This window comes from Tachysurus fulvidraco, chromosome 9 (genome assembly GCF_022655615.1).
Source record: "Tachysurus fulvidraco isolate hzauxx_2018 chromosome 9, HZAU_PFXX_2.0, whole genome shotgun sequence".
NCBI classification, from domain to species: domain Eukaryota; kingdom Metazoa; phylum Chordata; class Actinopteri; order Siluriformes; family Bagridae; genus Tachysurus; species Tachysurus fulvidraco.
In genome coordinates this window covers 11,457,852-11,475,633 of record NC_062526.1, presented here as the reverse complement: position 1 = coordinate 11,475,633, position 17,782 = coordinate 11,457,852, and the positions used below count along the sequence as shown (strand labels likewise).

At 38.2% G+C, this 17,782-nt stretch overlaps 2 protein-coding genes across 5 annotated transcripts in view; both read left to right on the top strand.

The window, feature by feature from the left end:
- rasgrf2b (Ras protein-specific guanine nucleotide-releasing factor 2b) overlaps window positions 1–5,208 on the top strand; it is a 72,412-nt gene extending 67,204 nt beyond the window's left edge. For all 4 annotated transcript variants that reach the window (XM_027138293.2, XM_027138292.2, XM_027138288.2 and 1 more), the window contains 6 exons: window positions 417–501; window positions 618–815; window positions 991–1,070; window positions 2,018–2,135; window positions 2,235–2,303; window positions 2,782–5,208. In XM_027138293.2, the coding sequence (XP_026994094.1) occupies window positions 417–501; window positions 618–815; window positions 991–1,070; window positions 2,018–2,135; window positions 2,235–2,303; window positions 2,782–2,874 (643 nt within the window). In that variant the 3' untranslated portion in view covers window positions 2,875–5,208. The remainder of the gene's footprint in view (window positions 1–416; window positions 502–617; window positions 816–990; window positions 1,071–2,017; window positions 2,136–2,234; window positions 2,304–2,781) is intronic.
- Window positions 5,209–9,272: 4,064 nt separating this feature from the next.
- ckmt2b (creatine kinase, mitochondrial 2b (sarcomeric)) lies at window positions 9,273–16,726 on the top strand. Its single transcript, XM_027138311.2, has 10 exons — window positions 9,273–9,427; window positions 11,504–11,680; window positions 12,504–12,702; window positions 12,877–12,972; window positions 13,052–13,273; window positions 14,455–14,540; window positions 15,124–15,247; window positions 15,328–15,462; window positions 15,922–16,047; window positions 16,477–16,726. Exons 2-10 carry the CDS (start codon window positions 11,535–11,537, stop codon window positions 16,591–16,593), a joined length of 1,251 nt encoding a protein of 416 aa, XP_026994112.1. The 5' UTR covers window positions 9,273–9,427; window positions 11,504–11,534; the 3' UTR covers window positions 16,594–16,726.
- The last annotated feature ends 1,056 nt before the right edge of the window (window positions 16,727–17,782 follow it).

The window sequence follows — 17,782 nt, the reverse complement described above, 5'->3', positions numbered from 1 at the left end:
AATAATGTATTTCTCCAGGTTTTTGGTGATTGTTGGCATTAAAGAGTCTTGGTAATGTGCAGGCTTTGAATGACTTGAAACCATTTGAATTGGGAAAACTACATGCACAGGAATCTTGTTTTAATCTCCTATCAGTAAAGACACATATGTAATGAATTTCTTTGATAACCGTGTTTATGTTCAACACATAAGAATCGTGAAGGCTTTGGCTGAATGTGTGTTTTTATTACATCAGGAACACATAATCTGCGGTAATTTTGAAAAATTAAGCCTATGAAATTAGCAGAGTTTGCATGATTTTGCAGTAATTTCTGCAATTGCAAAATCCTGGAGTGACTAATACTGTACAAATGACAAAATCAATACAAAAAAAACTACATGGTCTTTGTCACTGTCTGCTACTTGTCTTCACTCAGGGAATTTCTGGGCCAAGGCTGGATGAAGATGGACAAGAATGAAAGAACCCCTTACATCATGAAGACCAGTCAACATTTCAATGATGTGGGGGCAATAAAGCATTGAGTTTGTCTCAAAGAGTAAACTTCTCATTGGAAGAATTGTTGTATGTTTCTCATAAATATTGCTTTTTCTCATTCTCTCTCTTTCTCTCTGTGTAGATGAGTAACCTCGTAGCCTCCCAGATCATGAGCCACACAGATGTAGGCTCCAGGTCGAGCTCCATAGAGAAATGGGTGGCTGTAGCTGATATTTGCCGATGTCTGAACAATTACAACGGTGTCCTGGAGATCACCTCTGCCCTTAACCGCAGTGCCATCTACAGGCTGAAAAAAACCTGGGCTAAAATCAGTAAACAGGTCAGGAGTTGGGAATTGCAACATTTTCAGTCATTCTGTCTGTGTGATGAAGTCAATGTGTTGAAGTGTGGAGCTGCAGAGGACAGATTACAGATTAAGCACCATTAATCCCGTGTACGGCTCAGACAAGCCGGATTTATCTTTGTGACTTCTGTTTTTTTGTCGCTGTGGACAGACGAGAGCACTCATGGATAAGCTGCAGAAGACCGTGTCATCAGAGGGACGATTTAAAAACCTGAGGGAAACCTTGAAAAAGTGAGATTCTGATAACGTCATCAGACTGGACAGAAATGTTGAATCATTATTAATAATAGCACATCTGACTGTAGTACCAGCTGTATTTCAGTACCAAGGTTATTTTTGTGTGCTTCTTAACGTTTGGTATCGTTTCTATAGTAACAGTACACAAGCGGACTTGTATGACAGATGCTTCATATAATCTGAGTAATACTACTACTACTATTACAACTACTATTTACTACTAATAATAATCATTTCCATAATGGGGGAGTTTAAGACAGTGATTTGTGCTTTACTGTTTCTTGGCACTGTGACAAGCTGCTTGTTTTTGTTCCAGGAGAAAAAAAAATTAGAGGCTGGTGAGGGAAACGCTGTTTATAGATCTAATAATGTTGCTACATCCACACATTCAGTGTTTTTATCTCTGCAAGTCACCAGTCGCTCTACTATGAAGTCGCCTGTTGGCTTTCCAACTACTGGTTGCCATAGTAACATTGTTTATCAATGGGTGGTGCAGCTAGCATTCCACTTACACAACAAATCAGTTTTGCTGTTAAAATAAAACATTGTGGAAGGAGGATTGGTGTTTGTATATAAACTTCACCAGTGTATATATGCATCACATCATATGAGATTCTTCACTCCCATTGGTAGTCGCACCATACGTTCTCATGCCACTGGACATGCCCACATGTCTACTCGCCAACAGTTGCTGTCACTCACTCAGCTCTCACTGGCCATGGATGATTTTCAGTTGCTTTACAAGTGTGAACGTAGTTTGAACATAGTATCAGTAATGACTAGCGGCTAACTTGACTTGCAAGCATTCCACAGCATTAAATATAATTGTAAACATACAAAAATATGATGCACCATGTTATAGGAAAATATTTTTCTATAACAACAATTGCTATTGAGTTTAATTCCTTACAAATTTGTCCATGTGTTGTTTGTACTCACAGCTGCAATCCACCATGTGTCCCTTATCTCGGCATGTACCTGACAGACCTGGCGTTTATTGAGGAAGGAACCCCGAACTTTACTGAAGAGGGTCTGGTCAACTTCTCAAAGATGAGAATGGTAAACAAAAATAGGACTTGTTCATACTCACAGCTCAAATGTCATGTTTATACACTGGCTTTAGAGTGTTCATGGTTCCATGACAATTTGTCCCAACAGATATCTCATATAATTCGCGAGATCCGACAGTTCCAGCAAACTCCTTACAGAATAGAGCACCAGCCGAAGGTGAGTCAAGTCAGGATCGATCTGTCTTTATATCTATAATGAATGTATTTCACAGAATAACCAGTAACTATGGGATTATTCTTTGGAATTATATCAAAAATACACAAAATGTTGTTGTTGGCCTATGGCTGCTCCTCATTCATGGTTGCCAAAGTGGATCCTCCGATCCACATATTTAATTTTTGGCACAGGTTTTTACATCAGATGCCCTTCCTGACACAACCCTCCTGTTTTATCCGGGCTTGGGACCGGCACTGAGAGTTAACTCCTACAGCTATACCACCAGGGAACTAAATACACAGCATATTGTTTTTTGTCACAAAATTGACACACCTGGCTCTTATGGTCTTAAGTTGGCATCTTATTCCATGCTTTGTTTTCAAACCGATTTAATGTTAAAGACGTTTTTTTAAATTTTGTAAATCTAATGTTCAGAGTTGTTCAAGTTAGTTTTATTTCTAATTCTTCTTCTTGTCAGGTCACACAGTACCTGCTGGATAAGGCCTTGATCATGGATGAAGACACCCTCTATGACTTGTCTCTAAAGATCGAGCCCAGGCTTCCTGCTTGACCCGCAGTCTCGACACGTGGACCTCTGATCCACGTGGACCCCTTAAACATGCTTCACTTTCACCAGGCTTTACTGATGCCACGATGTTTGCCATGGTAAAGCTTTATCGGTGTGGAGGATATGGAGTCAATGAAGAGAAGCAGAAAGTCGTAGTTTGAAGTTTCCTAAAGATAAATAAGAAGTCGACTGCCACTGTGTTGCACGTCAAGGACTGGGAGTGTTGGGGTGAAAGCAGTGAACATGTGGTGATGAGCGGAGAAGAAATGTAGCATGTACAGCAGCAGAACTCTATGGTGGAGGAGAGTGCTTCAAGTACTATTCTCTCATGCTGGTACCTTTGTGCGTGTTGTGGGTACTGTGGGTTCTGTCTTTCACCGTCGTCTCTCCAAGTCCGATGTGTCCGAGCCACAAAGCAATTGAGGACATGCTCGGTACTTCCATTTGTTTGTCAGTTTGCCAGTCTTACTGCATTTATGTCTGTATTTTGCCACAGTTGCAGTTAAACCAAAACGCTAGATTGTTATCTAGCGGCTAAGTTTGTCAGAGGAAGCATGAGGAATGTACAGTAGCGCTTTCCAGTTTCTAGCAGGTCACAGATTACATTTTATGGAAAAATGTATCATTATAAAAATGTATCATTATTTAATAATTACGTACACGATACCATACATAATTATAGAATATTGATTATTACTGAGTGTGTATAGGGTGCCTTCTTGACACAGTTCATAAATATTTCTAACACAGTTACAAAATGCGAGTACAGTTTTAGCCACGCTAGCAACCTGATAATCATACATTCCTAAATGATGTCAGATCCTGATTTTTGAACTTTGCTTTAAAAATATTCAAGCATTCCTGGTTGTATTTGGATCATAAAATTCTAAAAAAAAAAAACAACAACAACAAAAAAAAAACGCTGAAAAGAAAACCTAATAGCCATTTTTATATAATATGGGTGGGTTGTAGCTCAGATAATCTGCTGGTGTACACAATTTATAACTCCCCTATTTAACCTCCTCTAATCTCTGCACACAATGATAGGACCACAGCTGAGCAGTTTATTTTGCTGTTCATAATCTAATAATATCTAATATCAATATCTAATAATAATATGAATCTATTTATATATGTATAAAAAAATATTGTATATATGTATAATAATATAGTAATATGGGGCTGAGAAATTGTGTTTAGCAAGAGATGACACTGCAGGATTCACCTTTATGAACCTGATCCAATGTCTCCTGAGTGCAAGAAGAAGGTCTATATACAAAAAGTATATTGTTATCACGCATAGAAAAGGTGATATAAAGATATGAAATTTATTTTAGAAATATCTTAGGGTGGAGGTCAGACTGTAGCATTTCATTAAGCACAGAAGTCATTTTGCACTTTGTTGTTATTATTAAAGCTGATGACATGATGAATGCTAATCTAAGGATGGCTCATTCAGAGAAATATTTCAATTCTAAATGCAGAATGGACTAAATCCAAACTGGTTGTTGTTAACACCACTGATTCGGAGTAGCTGCTCGATTTCTTTCACTATGTTCCACTAAAGTGGTTGTGTCAGTCCTTTAATTGTTTTGCATGCAACAGATCATGTTTGCATGCTTAAAGACTACATGAAGGATGTACTGTGTTGATGTTTCACAGCTGTATAGTCTTTCTTCAAACCTCAGAAGAACAACAGATGACTTTCCAGTGGACTGCACATTTCTTTTCACCCTTTATGCTCATGAAAACTGGAAGTTTCATATGCATATGCTGGCAGAGAGCTGTCCATCTGGCCATAAATATATTATCTACCACTGTGCTATACGAAGACAATATTATATTTGTCGGACAAAATTCGATTTAGTTTGATTTCTCTTGTTTGAGTGTGTGGTTGTATACATTGAAGAGAAAAGAGGAAAGTTATAGTAGTGTATGGGTTGCATTTTCAGCAATGTAGCGTTGCTTACCTGAGTGTGTTACAGTAATATTTATTTCCACCTATTTATTTGAGCTTTTCTGTATATAGTATGTCACACACAAGATTATGTTATGGTGGTTTTTATTATTAATATGATACTTTGATTTTGCAATGATTTTTCCAAGCACTTCTAGTGTACTGTTCCACTTTGCAAAATCAGATAAAAGAAATGTAGCATATCTGATTGGATTTGTCATTTCTAATGCTTTTTTTTAATTACCAGATGTATGTAATGTGCATCTTGGCATTGCATTGCTGTTGTGCGCTGCATGTTGGTGCATGTCTAAGCTGGACATGTATGTATAGCTTCAGCACCACAGATCCAGTCTTTCATTTGAAATAAAACTTCATGCTCATTGGGATTGGGAATCCCGTCTTTGTTTTATTTTGTCCTTGATGACAGACAGCTACTGCCACCTAACGGTTCAAAGCAGCATAGCCATGTTCTGAAATCATACTTTTAACGATATATTTCATACTATAATATACTATACTATACTATACTACTATACTTTACTATACTATACTATGCTATTCTATATTATACTATATTATATTATACTATGCTCTACTATACTATACTATATTATACTATGCTATACTATACTAAATCATCTTCTTCTTTCGGCTTTTCCCTTCGGGGGTCGCCACAGCGAATCATCTCTCTCCACCTATCCCTATCTTCTGCATCCTCAACACTTGCACCCACTAGCTTCATACCCTCATTAATTACATCCATATACCTCCTCTTTGGCCTTCCTCTTTGCCTCCTGCCTGGCAGCTCCATGTCCAACATTCTCCTACCAATATACTCACTCTCCCTACTCTGAACATGTCCAAACCATCTTAATCTGGCTTCCCTAACTTTGTCCCCCAAACGTCCAACATGAGCTGTCCCACTGATGTACTCGTTCCTAATCCTGTCCAATCTTGTCACTCCCAAAGAGAACCTCAACATCTTCAGCTCGGCTACCTCTAGCTCTGTCTCCTGTCTCTTCTTCAGTGACACTGTCTCTAAACCATACAGCATGGCCGGTCTCACCACTGTCCTATGCTATTCTATATTATACTATGCTCTACTATACTATACTATACTATACTATACTATACTATACTATACTATACTATACTATATCATACTATATTATAATATGCTATACTATACTATACTATGCTATACTATATTATACTGTACTATACTATACTATACTATACTATACTATACTATACTATACTATACTATACTATACTATACTATACAAACTTTTCTTAGAGCAGATCCTGAAGTGATCTAACAGGATCTATCACGTGCTCCAGCTATAGGTGAAAGATGATTGAACAATGTGGCATAATTATGTTGGCTTTGTATTCTGTTATGCTACTGGAGTTATTTTTCTTAGTCAACTTTTTATTAAATGCTACTCCTCCCAGAGCTTTTATGCCACATGCACCAAATTCGAATATGTCGTAGACCCTGGTCTGAAGTTTGTTGCTATTACTTTTATAGCGATCGGAATTCCGGCATTCCCGGCACGGAATCTCAAAGTGGCCTTTTTTCCCCATAGACTCCCATTATAAACTTTAGAGGTTTATAACTTGGCAATTTTTCGAGCAATTTACACCAAACTCGACCAGCTCCTTTAGGATCTTACTCAGATCCAGGGCTCTCAAATTTTGAATACAGGCAAGAGTGACATCTAAAAACCTCCACCCAAACACTGGGGCCCCTGGCACCATCTCAGGGCCCCCAGTTTGAGAACCACTGGCCTAGACTACTTGTTCTAAGCAGGTGTTGTCAGTGAACAGGCTGTAAAACTGTTGGCTAAGTTACAGATACTGAAAAAACTGATGCTGATTATCAGGGAAACTTCCCTAACAGCAGTCAAAATGTCATTGTTTGTGTCAAACATGTTGTGAATTTGTTGTAACATTACAACAGGAGATCATGACTTACTCTGTGCTCGAAGTGATACTCGCAGCTCCAGTGGTTTTCTCTGTGGGTGAACGAGGATGATGCTGAACAATTCCAGGATATGCTTTGTTTCATTGGTTGCTGCGTAGACAACAAACGAAAATCCCAAAAAAGTCCCATAGACTTGAATGGGGAATTCCTAAAATTCCTCTAAGCTCTCACACATGCAGCGTGCGTAGAGCTCAGGCACGGCTTCTCTCCTGTTCTCCTAGTCACTGTACATGTAAAGGAAACTCTCAATTCATGTAACTATCAACTCAACACTATCAATCCAATGATTCCAGTCAATACATTTACCACACCTCTATCTATCTATCTATCTATCTATCTATCTATCTATCTATCTATCTATCTATCTATCTATCTATCTATCTATCTATCTATCTATCTATCTATCTATCTATCTATCTATCTATCTATCGTTCATTCAACATTAAGAATTGCATGTACTGTTCTATGCAGTATAATAATAAGTAGAATCCCATAATGACTGCAGTATTGACATGAAATGTCCAAATCCTCAGTAGCCACTTTTCTCCAAAAGTATTGGCACCCCACCGGGTATTCAGACGACGGCACTCGATGCCACGTGACGTCACGTGCAGCCCCGCCCCCAAAACAAGCTAAATAAATTACGTGTTCTACTCACGTCACGTGATATCACGTAAAAATAAAAAATAGCACAATATGCACGTGACATATCAAAACACTCAGCCCAACGAGGGGAACTGTCTCACGTGTATTCTGCTCACATCACGTGATGTCACGTGCAGCCCCGCCCCCAAAATAAGCAAAATCAAAACGTTTCCACAACATTGACATGTGACATATTAAAACACTCAGGACAATGAGGGTAATTGCTTCACATTCGGATGATGTCACATGCCCATATCTGCTCGCCTCCAAAAGTATTGGCACCCTAGCGATCCACAAGAGTATTATCAGCACAAAAAATAGTAAGAAACACTATTTGGGTGTATACAAGTAGCAACATGTAACTTGCGCAGCTAGTACTCAGTAATTCAGGGTTGTCTTTAGTATACCACTAAGATTAAATGTTAGTGTGGTTAACAGGACAGTGTGTTCTGATCTAGTGTCAGGTACATGGCATGGAAGCTCTGAAACACTCCTTCAGCTTTCCTTTCCTATTTTCTTTCCTTTCTTTTTTTTTTTGCCCAGATATGATCCCAATGACCACTATAACCCTCTGTTGGCTATGCTAGTTTTTAATGTAGCCCATATTTCACTGACAGTTTGACCTTTTTCTCTCATGCAATCTCACTCATTTTCTCTTAATCCTACTCATTTTTTCTCATCTCTTTTTTTTTTCTTTTTTTCAGTTTTGTTCTAAAAGAAAAATGGAATTTGGAGCTTGTCTGGAATTAGGACAATTTACAAATCTGTCTAGAATTTTTTTCCATGTTACTCATTAGAAAACATGCTAGCAAACATAAATTCATCAAAAAGTGCAATTTAAACCAGAACATATTTGTGTATGGTGTGAAGTGTTTGAGATACTAGACTGTTAAATTTATGCTGCAAATCATCCTTGATATCCTTGAAGGTGGGAGGACTGACAAGGACCAAGAACTGAAAACTTAATATGTGCAGTATTTAACAAAAGCCACACCCTCCTTCCTGCCATAAAGTGTAGTGTATGCCAAGAAGATGCACTATCATCACCAATGTTCTTTATAGACCTCAATGCCTTCTGCCATATCATCAGTTATTCTACAGGTGGTGAATTATAAAAATATTATATGTCCAAATGTAGTAATTTAGTTATTCCCCTTAAATCATAATACTATTATTTATTAAGTACTATTATGAATTATATAGTAAATATATTGCAACATAAAGATTCCGTACCTGTAGGTAGTACCAAAGCGGTGAATTTGGGTCCTAGGTGAACAGAAAACAGCAGTGAAGATTAAAAGTGATTGTAAATACCTATATAAAGAAATCCAAAAAGCTAGAGACATATTAGGAACTAAAAGATGAACTACAGTATAGAGACCTCTTGCCTTGAAGTTTACACACCGGTTTTACATCAAGGCAAGGTTGGTCGACTGTATCTGTTAATACCTGTGACATTTATTTTGCACTCCAATAGTGTCATTTTGTTTAACCATAAACCTAAAAGCTTTGTCTTTTACATCTCAAACAAAATTCATTTTAAGATTCATCTGTTTGATTTTAACGTGTCTTTGGTGCTGTGATTTTAGACCTTTAGTTCACAGAGACCTGTTTGAGAATATCTTAATATGAGACACGGTAGTGGTTGCAGCAGCATGATATATGTGAGAGGAACAGACAGGAAAGCTTTTCAGAAGGGTGGAAAATTACCTAGTGGAGCCTGTTCTGTGTGTGTACGTGACCGCGTGTGAGGTTTTGACCGAACTGAAAAGCAGAAAGCTCAAGGGCAAAGTGTCCTGACAGTAGGGAGGTGCATAGGCCCTCACATGCTGTCAGTAGAAATAGGATTGGCTGCTGGGATGAGCTCTTATTGCCAGAGTGGCCCACTGTAAGCTCACTAACTGCCTGCTGAAGCTACCTGCTGGACTGTGCGTGTGTGTTTTAGGATCTTTCCTTTCTCTCTGAAGGTAAGTACAAGAAATCAAACTAGTTTCATAATGAGTGACTGGATAGTAAATTATTTCACTCGATATTTTTTGAAAAATAAAGTATGATTTACAGTTAGTTGTTACAGTTACTGATAGAATGAACAGGATAGAGAATAATGGCCACAATAACCAGTGTGTTCATGGTTTTTCTAGTATTATTGTCCACATTTCACATTTATTTTTTTAATGATTTCACCCCTGATTACTCTTTAGTAATAAAACACAAGAAAAGAATATCCTTCAAGAATTCATTTGATGATTAAGGGTTCCTATCCTCCTTAAAGGGTTCAGCACTATCTGACTGAGAAACATTGTTGGAAGGTTTACAGAATTTTTAAGGCGTCCCACCGACAGATTCCAAGATTTAAACACATCAAAGAATTTTTAAAACCCACAAAGTTTCTCATTTTCTCAGAGCTGAGGGAACTTCAGTCCTTTCTGAACTGTTGGTCTACTATAGTTTTAGACGTCTCAGTGCTGTCAGTTAACGTTGCATGTCTTGCTCACACCAGGGCCTCTCTCTCCCTCTCGTGTCTGTTTGTAAGTCCTTCTGACCGATCTAGAATGTCACTGTAGATCATGTGGTCAGTTGAATTAAAGCCAGCAGGGACTTGGCAGTAATTCCTAAGCTACACCTGTTGCTATAATACTGCCTTCCATGCTCAGCTCAAGTGTAAAATAGCCTGTCTTTGACCAGAATTTTTATGAATAATTCAGTATTAATTGCAGTTTTTTTTTTTGTTGCTTATTGACTTCTGTCATCTGTTTTGAAATTTTAAATTCTAATCTTGGTTGGTGTCATGTGAATTTATGTCATGACTTTCATAACAAGTCAAGGTGGTTTGAATTTCTCATACCACGCTGCATGCCCGAAGACACCCATGCCCAGGACATGTATGACCCTGTGAAATTTGTGATGGCACACATTATCATGACGTGAGGTTCAAAAGAACATATGACACAGGAGTAGCTGATGCCCTACATATGCAGAATTTTATTATGCAGAAAATTATACACTACCTAGTGTTCCAAAAATATAGTTTGTTAGTCTCAACATGATCAAGTCTAACCTGGTTTACTGTGTGAAGAGAAAATAGCAAAACAGGATTTCTCAAATTTTGGAGTTTTAAATTAATTAAATTAAATTCCATAAACCTTTGTAGCACAGGTTTATTTCAAATCACTCTCCAACTGTTCAATTATAATAATAATTGTACGAAATTGCTCATTGTTCAAAAGTGTAGAAGATTATTCTGGGTTTCTCTTGGTCATATAAAGCACTGACATATTTATTTATTTATTTATTTTTATTTATTTATAATCCTGCTTGTTTTTGACTTATTTTGATTTGAATGAAGCCCAGTTCATTTAAAAGACCAGGCAAACAAAAATCTTCAGTAATAAATGGAACATTGATAAAGATTATATTTAAAAAAAAAAAAAAAATTCATGGTTCAATTTGAAATCTACTGTTGTAAACTATACATTTTTCTTAAAAAAAAAACTCTCCTTAAAAAGCTTTCCTTAGCACTCAGGTGTTCCAAGAAGATCGTCTGCCACATCTTGTGCTGACCTTTCCAGAGGTTTGCGGATCTGCTTGGACACCTCTCTTAAATATTTCGATCCAATTACTCCCAGAGCAGCTCTGCTGGGTTAAGGTTGGCTGACTTGGCTGCCCGTTTCATTACAGACAGCACTATCACCTTCCTCTCCAAAAATCTCTTGCACAGCTTGAAAAAAAAGACAATATGGCTTGGAATTTTTGGCAGGCGCTGTATATTACTCTTGCCATTCCAATTATCTGGCTGCACCCCTAAAAAAAAAATCCAGCATCTTAAAAGCTTTCTCAGTTTGCCCCTCTAGGGGAAGCCTTAAAGATCCTCAGTTAATAGAGTGTTTCCTTATCAGTGAAATTAAACAGAAGCTTTAGGAAGCCAATAAACCTTCATTATCAGAAAAGCTCAGTGGATATACCTTTTCTTTGTTTTAAGAAAATTTCAAAAGGTTACTAATGGGTTTGCCCCTTGTATATGACAATTGTTTCGCTACACCCAGGTTGAGTTGACAGGACAACTGGGAAATAAGGATGGCCAGCACCTTCACTCGAATGCTGTCCGGCCGTACCACGGCTATGCTTATGGCCAGCGTGGGCGCCGGCACCCTGGCATCCGGCTATCTGTTGAATGAATCTGGTGTCACTGCTGCTGAGAGGAAGAAGCTTTATCCAGCCAGGTGAAGGCTTTAATCACATATTAAAATCCCTTTCAAGACTACAAATATAATTAAGACAATCAGTGCTAAATTAACCTCATATACCACGGCATATAATTCCAAGATCAAACTAGTTTCACTGATGATATTAAGAGAAAAATGGTCAGGTTATAGATTCATATATATCCTGAGCAACTTTGACCCACTTGGATTATAGTTCTGGGTGTCATAGGTCACTTCCACTGAAAGAAAGTCACACTCTGCTCCACTGTTCCTGCCAAACTTTATATGCACAGAAATATGATCCTACTGTATATCAGGAGGCCTGAAGCTACATGTACTGTGTGCTACACACACACACACACACACACACACACACACACACACACACACACACACACACACACACACACACACACACACACATACACACACACACACACACACAGAGTACTAGATATAAATATATATTTTTAAAATCTTGGTTGTTTTTTGGCAGTACGTATTTGGTACGTATTATGCCACACTGTTACATAAATTGTTTATACTGTAATCACACTCTCTGTTGTCACCCAGATGAGGAAAGATTCCCTTTTGAGTCTGGATTCTCTCATGGCCCCTTTCTAATATCCTTTCAGAGAGATTTTTCTTGCCAACTTTGGTCATTAAAGATAAAAAATATCTAATTTAAATCTTGAATTTATAGATTTCTTTAAAGCTGCTTTGTGACAATGTACATTGTTAAAAGCGCAATACAACTGGACTGAATTGAATTAAAAAGAAATACAAAAAAATGGCCTGTTGAATTTCACTATTAAATTTTGCATCATTCTATATCGCATAGCTCTGACTACCCAGATCTGCGTAAGCACAACAACTGCATGGCATCTGCTCTGACGCCTGCTATCTATGCTCGGCTGAGGGACAAGGTAACTCCAAACAACTGGACGCTGGACCAGTGCATTCAGACTGGGGTGGACAACCCTGGGCATCCCTTCATCAAAACTGTAGGCATGGTGGCAGGTGATGAGGAGAGCTATGAGGTATGTTAGCATGATGCTAGTGGGTTATAAAGAGTTAAGTGTTTGTTAGTGGTTATAGTGGTTAGTTTTTTCACCCAGATGGGCTAGTTCTCCTAAATGATAAGCTCTTTGCCTTAGCTGCTTGTAGTAAGCCTGTTTTTGAGCTGTGTTAGTAAATGGTGTTGTAATCCTCAGATGTTCGCTGACCTTTTTAACCCAGTCATCAAGGAGAGGCACAATGGCTATGACCCCAGGACCATGAAGCACCCAACAGATCTTGATAGTTCAAAGGTAGAAGATACTCTTCTCTCATTTTAGACAGTGAGTTCTGTATTCTGACTGTAATACACAATATTGCCGTCTGGTGCAGATCACCTCTGGGATTTTCGATGACAAATATGTGTTGTCATCCCGTGTGCGCACTGGCCGCAGTATCCGTGGCCTCAGCCTGCCCCCGGCCTGCTCCCGTGCTGAACGACGTGAGGTGGAGAGAGTGACCGTCCAAGCTTTGTCTGGACTTAAAGGCGATCTCTCAGGCAAATACTACAGTCTGACTGAGATGTCTGAAAAGGACCAGCAACAACTTATTGATGTAAGCAATTACAATACCAGTTGAATATAGCATACACAGCCATCCTTTACGATCCTTCGATAACATAATAATAATAAAAAAAAAAATTTCAGTCCTTTTTCATTGTTTTCACTATATAACCAACAAATTAATTTAAGCAATGTTCAATTATTGGAATCCAAAGAAAATCTTTTACTAAATATTAATTAATTCATGAAGTTTTGCATACTCCACTAACCCAAACATTACTGCTCTTGTCGCATGCTGGTTCATCTCAGGAGCACTTTCTTTTTGATAAGCCAGTGTCTCCTCTCCTCACTGCAGCTGGTATGGCCAGAGACTGGCCTGATTCTCGAGGCATTTGGTAAGGTGTAGGGAATAGTTATTAGTGGTTAATGTGTAGTAACAGTAGACTTTAGTACACAGTTTTATACAGTAGGCTGAGAAGCTAATGTAAACTTTCCTGAACAATTACAATATTATTAAGGGAGACCTTAATCATAGAGCCCAGAGATCAGCTAGCTGTGGGATATTAATTAAGAGATAAAACACAACCATGTGTCCTGTTATAAGGACTTAAGCAATAAAGATGTGTTATAAGGACTTAAGCAATAAAGATGTGTGGGATGTGGCCTGACACACAGAGGAGTTACTGTTACCATGCAAAAGTTGTGTAACAACTGTTGTGCTTTACCATGTTTATACCACAGCAATTTGTAATGATTGTAGGTTTTTATGTGTTAAAATATAATGTGGTGTTAATAACCACAACAAACTTTTCCTGTCATCATTTGTTATAAACAGTCTATAAAAAGTCATTCCTCACTGTTCTTCTTAGTGTCATTTTATTAAGTTAATAAAACAGACAATGCAGCTTGTGTTGCTGAGAAACCACAAATCCCTCTGTCCAGAAACTTAGAGCTTTACCTCTGACTGTTACAAATCTGGCTCTGGAGACTGGAAACTTCACCATATTAACAATTACATCATACCACCAATACTTCATTATGTTGTATTACAATGAGATGGTTGAAACTATGATCTGAGCTGCTCTTATATGATTAATCAAAACATTCAACACAATCAGAATCACAACAGCGCTGTGGTATAATTAGGAAGCATTTAGAAGTTTTTTATGAACTTCCCCTTTTTTTGGTCATCCCCTTCTTCACCTTTGTTCCTAATTGGTCTGTTCATCCCAGGATCACTTCCTATTTGACAAGCCTGTCTCACCCTTGCTGACTTGTGCAGGGATGGCTCGGGATTGGCCTGATGCCAGGGGGATCTGGTATGGTGCATGAGACTTGCACCACCAGACTGCATGCACGTGTGTGTGTGTGTGTGTGTGTGTGTGTGTGTGTGTGTGTGTGTGTGTGTGTGTGTGTGTGTGTGTGTGTGTGTGTGTGTGTGTGTTGTATTGATCCACTAGTAGTAGCAGGGTTGGTATTGACCTGAAATACTGGATAGGTATTGTGTAGGATCCAACCTACAGTATTATGGGAAATACAGTAACACAAATCATGAATGTGGAAATCAGCCAGAGATGTTTGATGTTTTCAATGCACTTAAACTTTACAAAAAGCTTGCACATAGTTGTCGTGGTTACTAAGAGATTCTGATCAGTTTCTGGTATCAGTCAATACTCACAGCTCTGCTATCATAATTATACTAAAAGTAAAAAATGCATGATATTTGTGCATAACTTTCAAATTACTGTGTTGTAGTCCTGACTGATATGTTTGGCTAACATCCGAGTCTGATAAATGTCATGATAATAAGGAATTTTTAAGCTTTTCAAATACATATTGATGTTCTAGAAGTCTAGACTTGTTATTTGAAAATTTAAATCTGTTGAATATGTTATCTTTCAGGCACAACAATGAAAAAACTTTCTTAATCTGGATCAATGAAGAGGACCACACTCGTGTCATCTCCATGGAGAAGGGTGGCAACATGAAGAGAGTCTTTGAGAGATTCTGCAGAGGTCTAAAAGAGGTATCATTAAGCACAAGAAAATCCTGTTCCTTTTTTTTGCCAGACAGTATATGATTTTGTCTTGGCTTTGGTTTTCTTAGGTTGAGAAGCTAATTCAGGAGAGAGGCTGGGAATTCATGTGGAATGAGCACCTGGGCTATGTCTTGACTTGTCCCTCCAACCTGGGCACTGGACTAAGAGCTGGAGTCCATGTGCGCCTACCTCTCCTTAGTAAGGTACTGTGTGCTAAATCATGAATGAATTGTTTGATTACATGAAAAAAGGGATTCTACAATCCTTCTCCTCATAGTACAGCAAACTGAATTGTGTATGAATCATTTTATTATAAAATCAAATGATTCTCCATCCTCCTCATCAAGGTACTGCTAAATGAATCTTCTGAATGAATGTACTCTGAGCTGAATCATGCATGAATCGTTTGATTATAGAATCAAATGAGTCTACAATCCATATCAAATTACTGAGAAATGAGTCCAGCTTATTGATTATAAAATCAAATGATTCGTCACTCTCCTCAGAAAGGTACTGTTGGTTGAAACATGCATGCATAATTTTATTGGGAATTCTGATCAAATCTGATTTCACAATAATGAACTGTAAATCCAACTGACCAATAAACAAGTGAAATGTGATTCTATGAGAATGTTATTGATGTCAATTCTTTACTATGTCAGGATCCTCGCTTCTCTAAGATCCTGGACAACCTCAGACTACAGAAGCGTGGTACAGGTGGAGTTGACACCGCTGCTGTTGGTGACATTTTCGATATATCTAACCTTGACCGTCTGGGCAAGTCTGAGGTAAATATCCTGCTCATGTCTTAGGAAGAAATCTTCCCCCAACACCTTAATAAGATTGATCAGTGGAAATGGTAAATCCTCAGACTGTAGGGCAGACTAAGTCTATTATACTGGAAGATGAGGGATAATCAGAGGGCACACAGAGACAGACCCATTACGACCACAGTCACACAACATATTGACTTGATTTGTGACAGCTGCCAAGATATTTCAATTCAAGTTTTCTCCAAGTGTCGATCTAAAGATATCCTGTCCCCATGGAAAAGCATTACATAAAGCACAAGCCACTAAAACAGTATAAGGTGGTTGCCTGCTTATCCCCCGATTCCTTGTGGAATTTAGTGTTACACTTAATCTGTGTGTGGAAAATTATTGTATAATCACTGCTGAGTTTCTAAGGCAGATGTTTAAAGCTTTCCTTTGTTTCAGGTCGAGCTTGTTCAGTGTGTGATCGATGGGGTCAACTTTCTGATTGAATGTGAGAAGAAACTGGAGAAAGGCCAGGACATCAAAATCCCACCACCCATTGCTCAGTTCAGGAAATGAGCATCTTCCATCTGAGTATGTCCAGTTGGGAGCTAGGCTGATGAGAAACCCACAGGCCATGCCCTCTGCAATCACCGCTACTACTTCAGGTCTTACTGGAAATCTCGTTCCAATAAATCCTCCTAATAAAACAGCTCTGTGGTTTTGGTGGATTTTGTCTAGAGCCTTCAAACGGTAATGCAATGGGTAAAATGGTTTCAATGTGTAGTAGTCAAGTCTACAGGTTAAACACGTCTCAGACATTGACATATATATTTTATATAATAGCACATGATGCACAAGAAGACAGAACACATGTTAATCTATTAGATGAATCAGTTATGGGGAATATTTACAGCATTATGATTTTAAAACATTTGAATTCTCTCATACATTATTAACCTGAATTATATTTTAGCTTATTTGGCTTACATGTTTCCTTGCGAACCAGCTTCTTTGGAGAGAAAATGTAATAGCTGGAAATATCCAAACAGTAAAATATTTAAGATAATAAGTCAAATTGTTGGTGGTTTAAAAGGTTCTGATATCAAATGTGCAATACACTGTACTATATACACAGAGCCAATAGATTCCTTCCTTGCTATTTAATTAATCTGGATTCGATTACACTATTTCCTATCATTTACACTGGACATTGTATCTAATACAGTGTGTTAATGAACAGTTATACCGGTCCACACACCATGACCTAGCCTGTCTTGTCTAATCAGCACAAAGCTAAGACTTTTTACTGGGCTGATTTCCTTTACTGCAAGTGGATTAATGACGTGTGCCTCATAATACCATTACAACCCACAGCGGAGGGTGCATACTGTGGCATGGGGTGGAGGAAGAGTAGTATGTGTGTCCAAGCAGAAATCATTTCGCATTGAACTATGACCAGCCGTCCTTCTCTAATGCAATGCTAATCACAAATCAGTGCATTGTGGCGACTTCTCAACTAAGTGGTTACGACACTGTGTGCCATTTAGAGTGACTATTAGCACGTAGCCCAGAGGCCTGACGCGAATCCAGGTGTATTTATAGTAGGCTATTGTGTAGCACTGTGGGGAATGAATGAGGAAGCATGCTGTTTTGGTAATGGTCACCAATGGACTCTGTAAGTAATATAAGCTTTCTTCTATTCTCTAGGTTAATTTAAAAAAATTCAATACTCCAACTGATAAAGACAGAAATGACATATCGAGCA

Bases quoted from the DNA above. Each gene is read 5' to 3' on its own strand.
- ckmt2b (XM_027138311.2), top strand. From the start codon at position 11,535: ATGGCCAGCACCTTCACTCGAATGCTGTCCGGCCGTACCACGGCTATG. The intron at 13,274-14,454 runs GTAAGCAATTAC...TGTTCATCCCAG, and splicing joins ACCAGCAACAACTTATTGAT to GATCACTTCCTATTTGACAA. The intron at 15,248-15,327 runs GTATCATTAAGC...TGGTTTTCTTAG, and splicing joins TCTGCAGAGGTCTAAAAGAG to GTTGAGAAGCTAATTCAGGA.